Source organism: Nicotiana tabacum, chromosome 10, assembly GCF_000715075.1.
Source record: "Nicotiana tabacum cultivar K326 chromosome 10, ASM71507v2, whole genome shotgun sequence".
NCBI classification, from domain to species: domain Eukaryota; kingdom Viridiplantae; phylum Streptophyta; class Magnoliopsida; order Solanales; family Solanaceae; genus Nicotiana; species Nicotiana tabacum.
Genome location: NC_134089.1, coordinates 122,347,618 through 122,363,635, shown reverse-complemented (window position 1 = coordinate 122,363,635; position 16,018 = coordinate 122,347,618). Strand labels below are relative to the sequence as shown.

General features: G+C 34.4%; 1 protein-coding gene across 1 annotated transcript; it reads left to right on the top strand.

Annotated features, from left to right (window-relative positions):
- The first annotated feature begins 8,050 nt into the window (after positions 1–8,050).
- Positions 8,051–15,584, top strand: LOC107761793 (vacuolar cation/proton exchanger 3). The gene is made up of 13 exons (XM_016580074.2): positions 8,051–8,357; positions 8,521–8,627; positions 9,260–9,523; positions 9,622–9,689; positions 10,046–10,074; positions 10,308–10,504; positions 10,603–10,815; positions 11,360–11,494; positions 11,664–11,780; positions 11,866–11,919; positions 12,592–12,708; positions 13,062–13,158; positions 15,099–15,584. The coding sequence occupies exons 2-13, from the start codon at positions 8,583–8,585 to the stop codon at positions 15,119–15,121; spliced, it is 1,359 nt and encodes a 452-aa protein (XP_016435560.1). The 5' UTR covers positions 8,051–8,357; positions 8,521–8,582; the 3' UTR covers positions 15,122–15,584.
- The last annotated feature ends 434 nt before the right edge of the window (positions 15,585–16,018 follow it).

The window sequence follows — 16,018 nt, the reverse complement described above, 5'->3', positions numbered from 1 at the left end:
TACGATCTAGTTTGGTGTGGTGATCTTTGCCACTGAATATCAAATTTGTTGAAGGCATTTCCAAAAGACTTGTGATGTTTGTCAAACTGTGAGAACTTTAGCAAGTGGGGGATCATGCGTGCATACATTTCCATGTGATTCATTCATGCCTCATATGGATCACTATATATGGAATCGTACACATCAATCTTTTTCTGATTCAAGTCCAATACCCTCAAAAGAAAGTGTGTCACAGCATTATCATCTTCTGAAGGAAGCCGATATGGAATTTTTTTTTGTCAACCTCTGTCCAAGAAATTCCACATCTACGACTGTCCCCTCACACATATGGTGTTAGAAACAATTGATTATCACCACACCAAAACTCATCTGTAGCATCTTCACTAAAATCCTTATACACAAACACCATATAGTTATCAAAAAAGAATATCTGTAGTTGTGCAATGAAAAGGATGGTCGCGAGGGTGGTAGTATTCCTTCTTTCTCAGATAATATAGGGCAATGTCAATATGCTTCATAAAAAGGCAAAAAATAGAACAAATCCATCAGTCATAAAATAATTAAAAAAATAATAAATTAAGAATAAAGAAAATAAATGCCTTGCGAATTATCAAACCTTATCATCAAGTACAAAGCTACTATATGAAAGCTCAAGGAAGAACATTTTGCTACTGATTTTTTAATGATACAATTTGTATGGATTCTTTCTCACACCATTATCATTAGCATATATATTAGTTTGTCCCCTGAAAATTTTGAAAATATCAAAGTTAGAAGTTAGTCCTGTACTTAGCCTTTCAAGTTGAAAAGTTAAGGACAGGTAGTCCTTAAGTTTCAATTACAGGTTCAAAAGCTAAGGACACTTGGTCCTGAAGTTTGAGTTTCAAGTTCAAAAGTTAAGGACACATGGTCTTGAACTTAGACTTACAAGTTCAAAAGTTCAGGACACTTTGTCCTTAACTTAGACTAACAAGTATAAAAGTTAAGGACACTTGGTCCTTAACTTTGGGTTTCAAGTTCAAAAGTTAAGGATATGAGTCCTTAAGTTTGACTTGCAAGTTCAAAAGTTAAAGACAGACAGTCCTTAAGTTTGAATTACAGGTTCAAAAGACAGGCAGTCCTTAACTTTGAGTTCAAAGTTCAAAAGTTAAGGACACATGGTCCTGAACTTTGACTTACAAGTTCAAAAGTTCAGGACACTTGGTCCTGAACTTTAATTTTCAAGTTGAAAAGTTAAGGACACTTGCTCCTTAACTTTGTTTTCAAATTCAAAAGTTAAGGACACTTAACTTTAGCAATTTCAATACACTTAATCCTAAAATTTAAAATTACAAGTTAAGGACACGAATTAAGCAATTAACAAAAAGTGAAATACATTAAGGGACTTACTGTTTTTTACGACCTTTCCTTTTCTCCTTGCCCAACCACACAATGAATTTCTTCAATAATTTTGCATCATTTTTGGTATAATGAAAAATACATCTATGAGTATATGTTGATTTTATCCAGCCCGAACTCTTGGGAGTATTTTCATTGTGCGCCATCGATGTTCCTGTTTTTCTTTCTTGATCAAAAGGAGATTTTAAATGCCAACTAAGCTTCTTGTTCCTTTTACCTCGACCAAGATCTTCTTCAACATTTCCTTCAACCTCCATAGACAAACCCCCATCAATGCTCATTTGTGTACTTGGAGGAGTAGAAGTAAGTATAGAAAATGACGGACCATCATAACCAATACTATCTCTCTTTCTTTTCCTTGTATATTGGTTAAGAGCTTCATCATTGTTTTCCTCTGCAGACAACACTATATATATTGCTGCAAGTCGTCAAATGAAGAGACAAAAACTAAGAACATTATTTTTGAAATGTACTGACATTTTCAATTATGAATATAATATTTAGGACACAATCAATACCTGTCTTGTTCACACTGCCTTCTTGTGTTTTTTCAATAGACAATTGAGCTAACATATTGGTTGCATCATTTTTTTTTATCTTCCAACTGCACATTTTCTTTATCTTGCAACTGTTCTCCATGTTCTTCAGTTGCAAGTTCATAAGATTCTGCAAAATATTTACAAGAGCTAACACAATTAGTACTTGTTACTAATCTTTGATTAAAACAAACATGTATAAAATTAAAAAAAATATTGTCTAACCGTTTGCAATTGTCAAGATCATCCCAATTAAATCATTATCTTCACTAGCATTTTTTTGGCTTCCAATATTGTCGGTAAGAGAGCGAGGTGTAGAGAGATCACATGTTCCATCTATGCATTTGGAAACAATCTCACTTCTGCTTGTTCCTTCGGTATTTTCTAGGTCTTGAGATTGTACTCCACTTTTATCTTGATACTCCACTCCAACTTCTTCCCTTATAGTTTCAAAAGATTCTGTAACATTTGCAATTAATACCCATTCTAATAATTCACTAAACCTAACATTCAACATATCATAAAAATTTCATCTAACCTTTATTGGCACAATTTTGAACTCCAAATTTCTCTTTATATGAGAGAGGTGTAGGCCGATCATATGTTCCTTCTAAGCATTTGCATACAATCTCACTGACACTTGTTCTCAATGGACTTTCTAAATCCTCCTGAGATTGCAAGCAACATTTACAAATTTTTTCTGTTACTCCTGTCTCTTTTGGATTTTTCTGGTCTTAACATTCTACTACATCTTGAACTTCTACTCCATCAATAGATTCTACAAATATTTGTAATCACAAAAAAGTTTATATGTATTACGCTATTTAATATAAATTTCAATGAAAAAAAATTCAAAATCTATATCTAACCTTTCCCAATATCAGTGACGTTATCAGTTTCATCATCTAGATGTGAATCTCTAAAATCGTTTTCATACTAAACTTCTGCATGCACATCTATATCATCACGTTCATCACCACCTACATCTTTGTTAATTGTAAAAGTAGGCTCTGTACCATGACAATGATCATCAACTCCATCTTTAGTAATTGGAACACTAGATTCTCTCTCTATGTTCCTTTCATCAGGTTTCACATAAATCTTCAACAAAGTATCAAGCTTTGATCCTAGACTTTTCTTTAAATCCTGTGAAAGAAACTAAGTTTGAAAGTTAAGGACAAACAGTTCTTAACTTTGAGTTTCAAAGTCAAAAGTTAAGGACAAGTAGTCCTTAACTTAGAGTAACAAGTTCAAAAGTTAAGGACATGCAGTCCTTAACTTTGAATTCCAAGTTAAAAAGTTGAGGACACTTGGTCCTGAACTTCAAGTTTCAAATTGAAAAGTTAAGGACATTTAGTCCTGGACTTCAAGTTTCATGTTCAAATGTTCAGGACAGATGGTCCTGAACTAAGACTTACAGGTTCAAAAGTTAAGGACACTTGGTCCTAAACTTCAAGTTTTAAGTTCAAAAATTAAGGACACTTGGTCCTAAACTTCAAGTTTTAAGTTCAAAAGTTAAGGACATGCAGTCCTTAACTTATAGTTTTAAGTTCAAAAGTTAAGAACACTTGGTCCTAAACTTCAAGTTTTAAGTTCAAAAGTTAAGGACAGACAGACTTAACTTATAGTTACAAGATCAAAAGTTAAGGACAATAGGTCATTAACTTCAAGTTTCAAGTTCAAAAGTTAGGACAAACAGTCCTTAACTTTGAATTCCAAGTTCAAAAGATAAGGACAATGATCATGAATTCAAGTTTCAAGTTCAAAAGTTTAGGACTTAAACTTACAAGTTCAAAAGTTAAGGACACAAGGTCCTGAACTTAGACTAACTGAAATTAATGATATTACCTTGATTTCATTCTCAATCTTTTTTTTATACAACTATTTTCTGATTTATTCTAGTAACTTCAGCATACAGATCCTTTTTAAAACTCTATGATAATCTCTGAATCAAATAAAACATAAAAACAAAAAAGTCTTAAGCAAAAAATAATCTAATAAAAAACTAATACTATTCAAAGGTAGAAAACCTACTTTAACAATTTTCTTAAGCATGACTTCATCAAATTGTGTAGAAGAAGGCATTGAGCTTTGATCTTGAGAAATTAGCCCACACTAATAGGCTCTGTATCTTCTTCAATAGGAATAAATGGTGACACCTCGATCAACTTATACAACTATTATATAACAAAAAAAAAATATAAGTTTCCAGAACTAAAACAAATAAACAAAAAAAGTTGCTAGTAATTAGATTAACATACATTTTCATTATGGAAGTAGTTTTTACATAGAGAATCATACTGTGGAGATTTCATTTCCAAATAACATAATATCAGAGGAAAACCATATTCTTGGAAGTTCACAAATTATTTTTCCTAGAAAATAGGCAATACTTCCATAATCCAAACACAAAAAACAAAAGGAAAGCCAAGTATAGTGTAGCTATCCTTGTCTTTATCTTTCTCATTCTCATTCTTATTGGGCTTCAAACAACTCTTCAATGATTTTAATAACGTTTCATAAGAAAGATAGCCCTAGTTGAAAGAAAAGCAGAGTTCATCATCGTCTAAAATTTTCATTATCTGCTCGGACACATTCCTATTCTTCCGCTTCCCCATCAAAACAAATTCAACAAAATAAATTGTTGCCAACTTCACAGCATCATCATCGCTGCCTACAAATGATGCAGCTGTACCATGTGGGTGACTAGTAATAAAATTAAACAAATCACCCAACTCAACTCTATCCTTTCCGGGGAAATAGACTTTCGAAAACCTATTCTCTTTTTTCATGTAAACCTTTGATGTCCAGTGAAGAATAATACTTCAAACCAGTAATTATATGAAATGCTTCACGTGTAAACTTAATTTCACGGTCAAAAACCTTGAATGTCATCGAATCAGGGTCATTATTTACAATTTCTGAAAGCAATACACAGTGAATAAGTTTATCATAGAACTTCACACTTTGTAATCGGAAAAAGTTTCCAAAAATACCATCCCTTAACTTCTTCCATGGCATGTTTGATAAAAAAGTTTTGATTGTTTCTTTATATTATAAATCTCCTTTCCAATAGATCATAAAATTACGCTAAACATCAAACTCGAACACACGATCTCCTTCCATTATCACACTACAAAGAAGGAAAAAGAACATAAAGATTAGGACTTATAGTTACAACTTGGAAAGTTCGAGGTACTTGGTCCTTAACTTCAAGTTTCAAGTAAAAAAGTTAAGGACATGCAGTCCTTAACTTAAAGTTTAAAGTTGAAAAATTAAGGACAATAGGTCCTGAATTTCAAATTTCAAGTTCAAAAGTTAAGACACTTGGTCCTTAACTTCAAGTTTCAAGTTAAAAAGTTAAGGACAGACAGTCCTTAACTTATAGTTTCATGTTGAAAAGTTAAGGACACTTGGTCCTGAACTTCAAGTTTCAAGTTCAAAAGTAAAGGATACTTGGTCCTTAACTTTGAATTCCAAGTTCAAAAGTTAAGGACACTTAGTCCTGAACTTTGACTTACAAGTTCAAAAGTTAAGGACACTTGGCCCTTAACTTAGAGTTACAAGTTAAAAAGGTAAGAACAGGCAATCCTACACTTATAGTTTCAAGTTGAAAAGTTAAGGACACTTGGTCCTGAACTTCAACTTTCAAGTTCCAAAGTTAAGGACACTTGGTCCTTAACTTCAAGTTTCAAGTTCAAAAGTTAAGGACACTCAGTCCTTAACTTTGAGTTCCAAGTTCAAAAGTTAATGTCGCTTGGTCCTTAACTTTTATGAACACAATTAACTAAAAATTCATAAACACAGTTAGCTTATGAACTCGTACGACTATTTTTATGAAATGTCCTTACATAATCAAATATATTGATTGAACCACAAATACATTTCAATACCAAATTCACAAAAATACGCTACTTATTCGACTTCTCAATCGACTTATAATCATTATTTTTAAAATTTCACACATACTTGACACAACATTGATCGCGATTACACATATACAAAAACAAAAATGCATAAAAGCAAAAAAAAAGAATTACCAGTTTGATCGTTCGATGCAGAGAAGATGATAGAGAAAATGAGGAAGGAGAAAGATTAAGTGCAGCTGGTTTGCATGCGAGGACGATACAGATGAGCAGCACGCGAAACTTGCCCTGAAATTTCCGCTCTCAAATTTTCCCTCTTCGGAATGAATAAAACAAGGGTTTAGGAATATAAGAATTGAAGAAAGGGTAAAACTATCTTTTTGCTATTAGTAGTGGCTATTTTTGCTGAGCATTATAATTAGTGGATAAAAAATAAAGACCACTTTACTTAGTGGCTACCACACGTAAAAATTGCACGGGGCGCCCTATTTGGTCACCCCCATTTAACCTATACCCATTTTTTTTTAAAAACTTTTAACTTGTACCCACTTTTTAAACAACTTCAACCTCCTTTCTCCGCCTCCTTCTCCCAGTGATCTCCATATCTCTCCGGAACTTAACATTGATGTAACAATATCTCTCCTTCTGTGGCTTCACTCAATTCCTCAGAAGCCATCTTACTATATAGAACAGAAGTTTTTAAAATTCTAAGTTATCAAATCAACTCAATAATTTTTTCTTGAAATAATGTCACGAATTGAATCTCAGTCATTTTATATAAACATTTGTTCATAATGAACGTACTTTGTTACTGAAAAGTACTTTTATTATTACATACAGAAGCTGTTCTTTTTTTATTTTTCCTTTTGTTGATGGTTTAATGACTGAATGATGTGATGCTAACAAGCATTCATCTTTATATTTTGGAATACCAAATAAATAGATTGTCAGATACGAAACAAAATAGAGCAAATTCAAGCAGAACCATAGTGCGTCTCCATCGTCGAGATGCTATGGTCAAGCAGAACCATAGTGCATTTCTCGACGTTTCGATCCAGAATAAATCAATGAAGCCATCTCCATACTTAGAATATGGAATTTCAAAGGTCAATCTTCCTCCCCCAAAAATAGAAACTTCAACAGTACATACTCAAGGGTTTTAAAAACTTCAGCTCTAGAGGTGAAGTTCGCCAGTTACGAAACAAAAACTTCAGCTCTAGAGCTGAAGTTCGCCAGTTACAAAACATAAACTTCAGCTCTAGAGCTGAACTTCAGGCCCGACTACTAGAATGCTGAAGTTTTGCATGATTGCCTTTGCTACTTCAGCCCCGTATGCTGAAGTTATGCAAAAAAGCGGGTACATTTGCAAATTTTTTTGCAAAGCGGACACAAGTTAAAACGTGACACGAAAAGCAGGTATAGATGCAAATGTCCCCGAAATTTGGGGTTTTGATCGAGATTTTGGTATCAAATTTGAGTAAATTTGGTATGGTTAGACCTTTCCTCAAAGTCTTGAAAACGTTACAAAGCCAGCTTTCAATTAAAGTTGCATCTACTATAAATTTCCACAACAATAGCTACGAAGGAAATTAAGGGGTTTGCTTTTACAAGAAGCTCTTGTAGAAGAGTGGGAGTGATTCGACCCTGCATCTGTCGTGGTACCTATAACTTGGAAAATCATAAAAGTAAATTAAATGAAATAAAAATTAATATCATCCATCTAAATCTCGGTGGATAAAGTTATTTGATACTCACGTTAGTCACAGATAATAATCAGTTGATAAAATAGTAGGTGCGTACAAATTGACTCTAACACTATTGTTCTAAATATAAACAATTACTATTTATTTTAAGTTAACAATCAACATGTGCAAACTTTTAGGGAAAATTATGGGGTACTTGAATCCATGATCTCTCCATAAAATTGAATATTTTATGTACATATTTTTTAAATGTGGTATAATATTAACTATTGACACCTATACTTCAAGAATACTTAATGTCACTTGGTTGAAGATTAAGTTACTTACCGAGAGGAATAAGAATCAATTCTCATTTAATATATTTTCTCCCTTTTTTTAGTAGTACACGGTACACCCATGCTATTAAATATAATTATCTGTAATTAACTTTTAGGTAAATATGATTATGTAAATATTTTGAAAAAGTAGTAATACTAGTATTTGTAGAGATTGACTTGGCAGTTTAGCACCTGTGACATTGGAGTTTCATCTTCCAAAGGTTATGAGGCTTTGTTATTTGTGATCCATCAAATAACCAACTATACCAACCGCCCCTTTCTCTCACCACTTCACCCCGCAAACTACGCTGAGCAACATAAACAAACTAACGTTAGAAAAAAGAACAGTACAATCTTTGACAAAGACACAGAGATAGAAGAATAATTTTGCAAAGATAAGGGAACAAAGACTTGTAATTTCTATGCACTGAGTAGAAATTGGTTTCCGGTGAAAATTCTTTATTTTTGTTTGAAAACAAAAGAGGTCATGCATGTCACGAATTGGGATTTTTAGCAGAACTTGTTGACTCTCATCAGGTAGGTTTTCTTTTTGATAAATCAATCTCTGTTTGTATTTATTGATCGTCTTAATTAATATGTGCACATAAACTTAGCCAGGAATCTTTGTCTTCTCCTTGGTATTTTACCAACTGATTAAAAAAAAAATTCTGTGTTGTTCTGTTTGAATTTTTGTTGGCAGCTATGCCAATGGTGGGAGATGGAAAAGTTTCTGTTTTGTCAGCAGAGCAGAAGCATTAGTGGATGGCAAAAGATCCACAATTTACAGGGGCCAAGTCCCATCTTGAAGTGAGTTTTCTTTCGTTCTCCTGATGCACCAGTTATGGTCATTGTTATGTTGTATTTGGCAAAGTTATGAATATGAAGAACATATTGAACAGAGTTGGTCAGTTTTGAATTTATGACGAATCTTATGTTTCTGATATTAGTCATGCCCAAGGAATGATCCCGGGGGGTGGGATCATTCCTTTATCATTTTTGTTTCACATGGGAAGTCGATAGGGAGCTATTTTTGTAGGAGTAACTAATAAGAGAGGTGATCAAGGGTTAAATAAGAAGTTGCCATAGGTGTTGTTCATATGGAAATTAATCAATTTCTTGGTAAGTTTTGCATTGCACTTGCAAGGTGTTATGTTCTCTCCCAAGCCACTCATTCATTGACATTCTATTAACGGCCTTCTTTTTCTTTGGCTGTTGATAAATTTATTTAATCTTATTCATTGAACAACCAAGTTTGTGTGAAAAGTATGAACGAGGTGAATGAGTGGCTTAATTCGAGGAATTTTCTCATACCTGTAAAAAAACATTACAGTGTTCTGTCTATATTTAGAATTTTATTTTGCATAGCGACTAAAAGTATTGTAGAGGCTACAACTTTTGGCCTTTTTATCATATCTAATGAAAGAATACTGGCTAAACAGATGGGATCACTAGAAGGAAGAGCAGTACTTCAGCTTGAGGATGAGAACCTTGTGAACTCTAAGAATAATGATAGGAGGACATCTTCTATGGATGCCACTCCTCAGATATCAGTTTTCGATGCCGATGCAGACGATGTTAGTTGTAAATGTATGTGGTATAATTTAGTAAGGCAGATGCAGATAGTTTTGTTCTCCAAGAAGTTAAACATGCTTATTCCTTGTGGTCCTCTAGCCATACTTGTTGATGAGTTAACCGATCATCATGTAAGTTGCAAAAGGTTTTCCAGTCCAATATCTTCGATTGTTAAAGGAGCTTTACTCACGTTATTTTCCTCTTGTTCTTTCTGCTGTTACTTTTTCAGGGATGGATCTTCTTTCTTAGCTTGTTAGGAATCATACCACTCGCCGAGCGTCTAGGTTGGGCGACAGAGTAATTCTCTAGACCCAGTATCTACAGTACTTTGTACGAGCAAATCATTGAGGAATAAGGGGAATGTATTTGTTTTTGCCAAGGACATATCACCATTTATTTAATATTTTAGGCTTAGTGTCTGTTAATGACAGTAAAATGGAATTTTGGGCTAGAATGCATTCACACTTATACATGCTCCTGTTATACTGTATGGACAACCTGGAAAATGAATAACTTTTTAATTATGTTCTCTGTTAGATTAATAACATGGAACTTCGTATTTGAACAATAAGCTGAAGGTAATCAATTATATAAAAGCTGTTTATGGTATTTACACACTTCATATTTGATGTTTGGTTTTTTCATTTTTGTAGGCAGCTGGCTTTCTATACGGGGCCAACAGGTATTCTTGTGTTTGATTCATATCATAGATGTACATACATATTTTTCATATGCTTGGCTCAAAGGTCGTTTTTCATCTTTATGTGATTATTTATCATAGGACGTTTTGTTGCACTTGTATAATGATCGGCGTTTTGTTGCACTTGTATAATGATCGGCTTTTTAGTGTTAACTTGCTTTCAATTTAGAAACTTTTGTGTTATCTTTGAGCAATATTTGGTTAAAACTTTGCAGTTGGAGGACTTTTAAATGCAACTTTTGGTAACGCAACAGAGCTAATAATATCAATGTATGCACTGAGAAGTGGAATGATTCGCGTGGTTCAGCAGTCATTATTAGGCTCAATTCTGTCTAATACATTACTAGTGCTTGGATGTGCATTTTTTGGTGGTGGACTTGTTCATTCCAGCAAGGATCAGGTTTTTGACAAGGTAGGTTATTTTATATATGGCCGGAAATCAATATCAGTTTTGTTCAAGCTGTATCTTACGATAGCAACGTATGACATTCTCGGAGTTTTCTATGTCAGGGAAATGCAGTAATGAATTCAGGGTTGCTTTTGATGGCAGTTATGGGCCTACTGTTCCCCGCTGTCCTCCATTTTACACACACTGAGGTGCACTTTGGGAAGTCAGAGCTGGCACTTTCCAGGTTTAGCAGCTGCGTAATGCTGGTCGCATATGGTGCATACCTGTTTTATCAGCTGACTAGTCAGAATAGTCTTTACATGCCAATTGCTGAGGTTGGGGTTCTTTATTTTCTCAGCACTTTTTTGTGTTACATGTTGCTTACCCTAGACACAGAACCGGCTGTCTTTCATCACATCGGAATATTAATGAGAAAATCATTGAGAAAAAAGAAACTTGAAAATAAAAAGTTTCAGTTATTAGCATCGCATAAGCCTACTTCTCCTGTCGAATTTTCTGATTCACTTTCTGATCCATAAGAGCAGCCACTACATCTGGTAATCTGAAAGTCAAAAATGTCCCCGCTTGCCTACACAAAAATCATTTCCTTTTGTTTTCTAAGCTACCAGTAATTTTGGAACATCAGATCTTTGATTCCTCTTATTGTTTTTCTTTCTCGTCTTAAACACTTGTGACGATGTGGAAAATTATGCACTCTTCTGTACATTCTATCAATGGGGAAACCCAAAAGTCCTACAATGGTTAAGTTCCCTCTGCAAACCGTCCTTTATCCCTTGCAGGCTAGGCTGATCATTTGTTAGCTACATTACTCTTCCATTGAGTTTGTTCAGGTTTTCCTAAAAGTTTAATAACGTTCAGGAAGAGGGTGAGAATGACGGGAGCGCAGATGAGGAGGAAGCTCCTGAGATATCAAAATGGGGGTCAATCATATGGCTTTCGATTTTGACACTATGGATTGCGGTCTTGTCAGAGTACCTGGTTAATGCCATAGAGGTAACTTCTTCGTCCTGCGCTACCTATTCTCATTTTCTAATTTGGTGGCATTCTATTAGTACAACATCTAATTCTCAATCTGTGACACATTTAAAAAGTGCTAAGACAAACTAAAAAAATATTGCTTCTTTTAGTTTCTGTGCCGATAAACTTTTAACTACGTTTTCAGGGGGCATCAGTTGCTTTGAGTATTCCTGTGTCATTTATAAGTGTCATACTGCTCCCAATTGTTGGAAATGCAGCTGAGCATGCTGGTGCTGTCATGTTTGCTGTCAAAGACAAGCTTGTACATTCTTCTCACTTTTCTTCGTATCAGAACTATAGTATTACTATCACTATCACTATTCCTCATTTACCTGGTGCTGTCACAGGACATCTCTTTGGGAGTAGCAATAGGCTCATCAACGCAGATTGCCATGTTTGGGGTAGGTAATTTCAATTGTTTATGCATGTTAATTACATCAAGGAGAAACTTTAAGCAGGAGTTTACTGTTGAATAGCTGCTTTCTTCAAATAAAATCTGTGTTTATCCATACAACATAGATATATCAGTATGTTTATGCTTTGCAGTTGGCTGCACATCGGACGTCTCATTCAGGAACTCTTACCCTAGTTGTAACTGAAATGTAGATGAATTTTGTCATATATGGCCCAACTTTACTTTTGGGACAATCACATAATAGCATCCAACTTAAATTTCGTCCTCACGAGTCATGACACGAAACTTACTTGGTAACCTCTTTTTCAAGATACACATTTTGAACCATATGAACTGCCAAGCCAAATAATTAACGGAATTTGTGCTCATATTGCGTCCATGTTTTTTCCTGAACTAGAATGCCTGTGAGTTGAATTTGTTTGAAAATTCTTATATCAAAGTATCTGTATTTTTAGCTTTCCTAAATATATGGTCTGTTCATAAGCACAGATCTTTTTCGTGTACATCTTGGTTTTGTTGTTCATTACTGATAAATGTCCTCAGAAGTTTATTCTTTTTTTTTTTCTAGCATTTTTACTTGTTAAATAAGTGTTGGCCTTGACTGTAATCTATATAATCTGGGAGTTTATGACTTGCTTAACCTGTACTATTGGTGCAGATCCCGTTCTGCGTTGTAATTGGATGGATAATGGGTCGTCCTATGGACTTGAACTTCCAATTATTTGAAACGGCCACACTTTTCATGAGTGTCCTTGTAGTAGCATTCATGCTGCAGGTGTGCTTTTAAACTAGATACTTTAAAGTTTCTCTGGTTCTACTTTTCCCCCCTTTCTCTGATGAGTATTCTCTTTTGTTTGCTGGTTTGGGTTGGAGAAGAATTAAACATTATTCTTGTTTTTTTCTAATTGCTTGAAAACTACAATGTCTATAGATGCAATGTATTTGCTTCTAAAAATTGAAGATATTGCAAGTCTTGCGGCGGAGCTTGATCCAGTGTTAAAAAAATATGTCATGTCTTTTATTCTTCCTCCTTTTCCTTCCTTTTTGCTTTGCTTCTCTCATACGCGGGCTATGATTTAAAATTAGCTTACAGGCTCCCTCTTGTTCAACTTTTTCTCTTTCCTGCAGGACGGAACTTCAAATTATTTTAAAGGTCTGATGCTCCTTCTCTGCTATCTGATAGTCGCTGCAAGCTTCTTTGTGCATATAGATCCAGAGTCCATACGTAAGTTGTGTTTTTCTTTGTGAAATTGCCATGTGACAGCTCCTGCTCTTCGTTTTATTTACTCTTTTGGTGTTCCTTCTAACCAATAACATCTGTTATTTCACTGTTACGCTAATCTGTTTTGCTTATGGTCAGTTACTTTAGCATTTCTTCTGTGATTATGTTAGATAACTAGTTAACCATTTTGGGTCTCATTAAACGTAGTATTTTATTGATAACTACATTATCATATATAATCTCTCTGTTTTAGTTGAGATAAGCAATTCTGTGGATTCAGAAAAATAGAAGGCACGTGTTAAGCAGAATTGCCTTGGGATAAAGCAATGTTCAATTCCCAAGTTCGGAAATTTCTAAGGATACTAACCAGCTTGAATCTGATTCTCTCAGCTATTTCAATTCTAGTATCCTGATTGGTAGCCGCTTCATATGGCAGAATATTCTTCTGCTTCTCTCTTTTTCCATGGCAGCAGTAGATAATTGTGACCTTTGATCCTTGTGAGTCGGGATTTCTCTTTGTGCCGACACCATAAGAACAATCAAAGACTAAACTATTTGTTGATTTAAACTCCTTAGTGAAAGAAACAGCGAGATTACGCAAGACCAAATTCAGGAAGTCAATCTTTCTTTAAATTTATGATACCAGCAATCCCAGTTTCTAAAAGCGCCTTCTGAACACTTGTGCATCTATAGTTTTAGTGTGATGGAGATTTACTCCATGTCTCCACCTGAAAGTTCCAACTCTGCTTGTTAGTCTGTTCACTTGTTTAGGTTAAATGACCATGATGTTAGAACTTTTTCTGGTTAGTTGTGCTCTCATATTTTTTGGAATGTAGCTTAGGAGGCATCACATATGATCCCAAATACTGCAGTCATAAAGAGCCAATTGGAATTTCTAGGATGTGCCACACTTCCTGAATGTGTCAACTAAGCAAAATAAACGCTGCTTTAATTCACATGAGGATGTAATCTAAGAGAACCAGCTGAAGGTAAAACATTCTTTTAGTAAGCGGGAATGTTTTGGGGAATACTTGCGTTGGAATTATGAATTCATTACCGACTTTTAGTTAAGCACACTTGGAATGGTGCTAATTCACACTTTTCAATAATTTTCTTCTAAAAGAAAAAGGGCAGCCCGGTGCACAAGGCATCTCCTTCACGTAGGGGGAAGGATTGCACCCCAAGGGGTGTGATGTAGACAGCCTACCCTAATGAGGGAAGAGTTAAAGGGAAGCAAGGCGTTTTTCTTGACACTTGAGCCTCTGGAACTAGAAGAAGACATCTAGAAATATTCCTGTTCAAATTTACATGAAAGTATGCAAGTGCATTTCAGGCAATGAGCTGATTAGGAAATCTCAGGGGAGAAATAACATCCCAGAAGAGCATATAAAGATCAAATATTTTAGCCTTATTCATAGGGGCAGATGGAGTATTGTGCCATCGGATTCATCTGAACCCAGTATTTTTTATGCAGAACATAAATTTATGTGCAAAATATATAGTAGTAAAATTGCAACAACTAGTATGCCTGAACGCATAATTTTAAAAATACAATGGATTCAATTCTAAAAACCTTTGAATACTAAATCCGCCTCTGCTTGTTCATGTCCACTTAATGGCAGCACTTGGTTTTCTCAACTTCTCCTGCATGTTAGATAGAGAAATTTCAAATGTGAATATATACCATTGTTTGTTATGATTAGGAAATAAAAGAGATTCGTCACGTATGGTTAGTGGATTTGAAGCTTCTAATTCTTGAATATTATCTATAGTTTCTTTCCGTTTTTCCTTATATGCACCTCTATGGTAGTTAGTTGCGACCTGCTTGATTTTATTTGGTGTAGAGAGTGCATGATGTTGTCTATTATCTGTTGCTTTGCTGGATACATCATATTTTCTATCCACTTTCATTTTAATCCAATATTTATATCATGGCTTTGCAGAGGACAAGCCCAAAAAACCATGAGTAGTGAACATGGTGGTTTCTGATATTGGCCTGCTAAAGCTGAAGGGCCAGAATACCATTAGATGATCATATTTTTAAAGAGCCATCTTCAGTTTTGGCCACTCTGAGCTGTGAATATCAACGATCGTTCATCTGCGGATGCTCAGGGTTCTGTGTTGCTACAAATATATTTTTTGAGAAGTTTCTTGCTTTCTCAGTTTTGACTTGCAAGCCGGTGTCATTAAATTAGGTGTTTTTGTGTGCAGCTGGTGATTTATTATTTCGCCTGTGAAATAGCTGGATAGTAAAAAGAAAAAATTTCTGTGTTAATACTTAGGAACTTTAGGTAATTGTTAACGCGAAATATTTCCTTGTTAAATGCAGAATATGTATATTTTTTGGTTTTCCTTGAGCAGATCATGAACGTCTGCGATCATATACTATGTATCATGCATATGAAGAAAAATCATTTGTTGATGATTAATATAGTTGCTAAATGAAATATTATTCTTTTATAGTTTCACCAAAAAACAGAAAGCAAAGGTTCCCCACCTCCATCCACTCTGTTTATTAATACTTGAGCCCCAAGTTATGGAGTTATATATAGTACTGATATTATATAAAATTCTATGTATAAAATGTGCAGGCAATATCATAAGACCAAACGATATATATCAGGATTTTAAATGTGATCATCTTAAGAAGAGCATTATTACTATTACTATATATAATAAGGGAGAACCAAGGACTTTTGTAGTCCTAACAAAAGTTTTCAATAAAATGTAAACTTTTTAATTAATTACTTCTAGGTCCTAACTTTATTTTTTAAAGTCAAATTTACTTTTTGTTTTATAGTTTACTTCTTAAAAGATGTCCTATCTTATTTTTCTGTTTTTAATGCTATGAAACTGCTACACA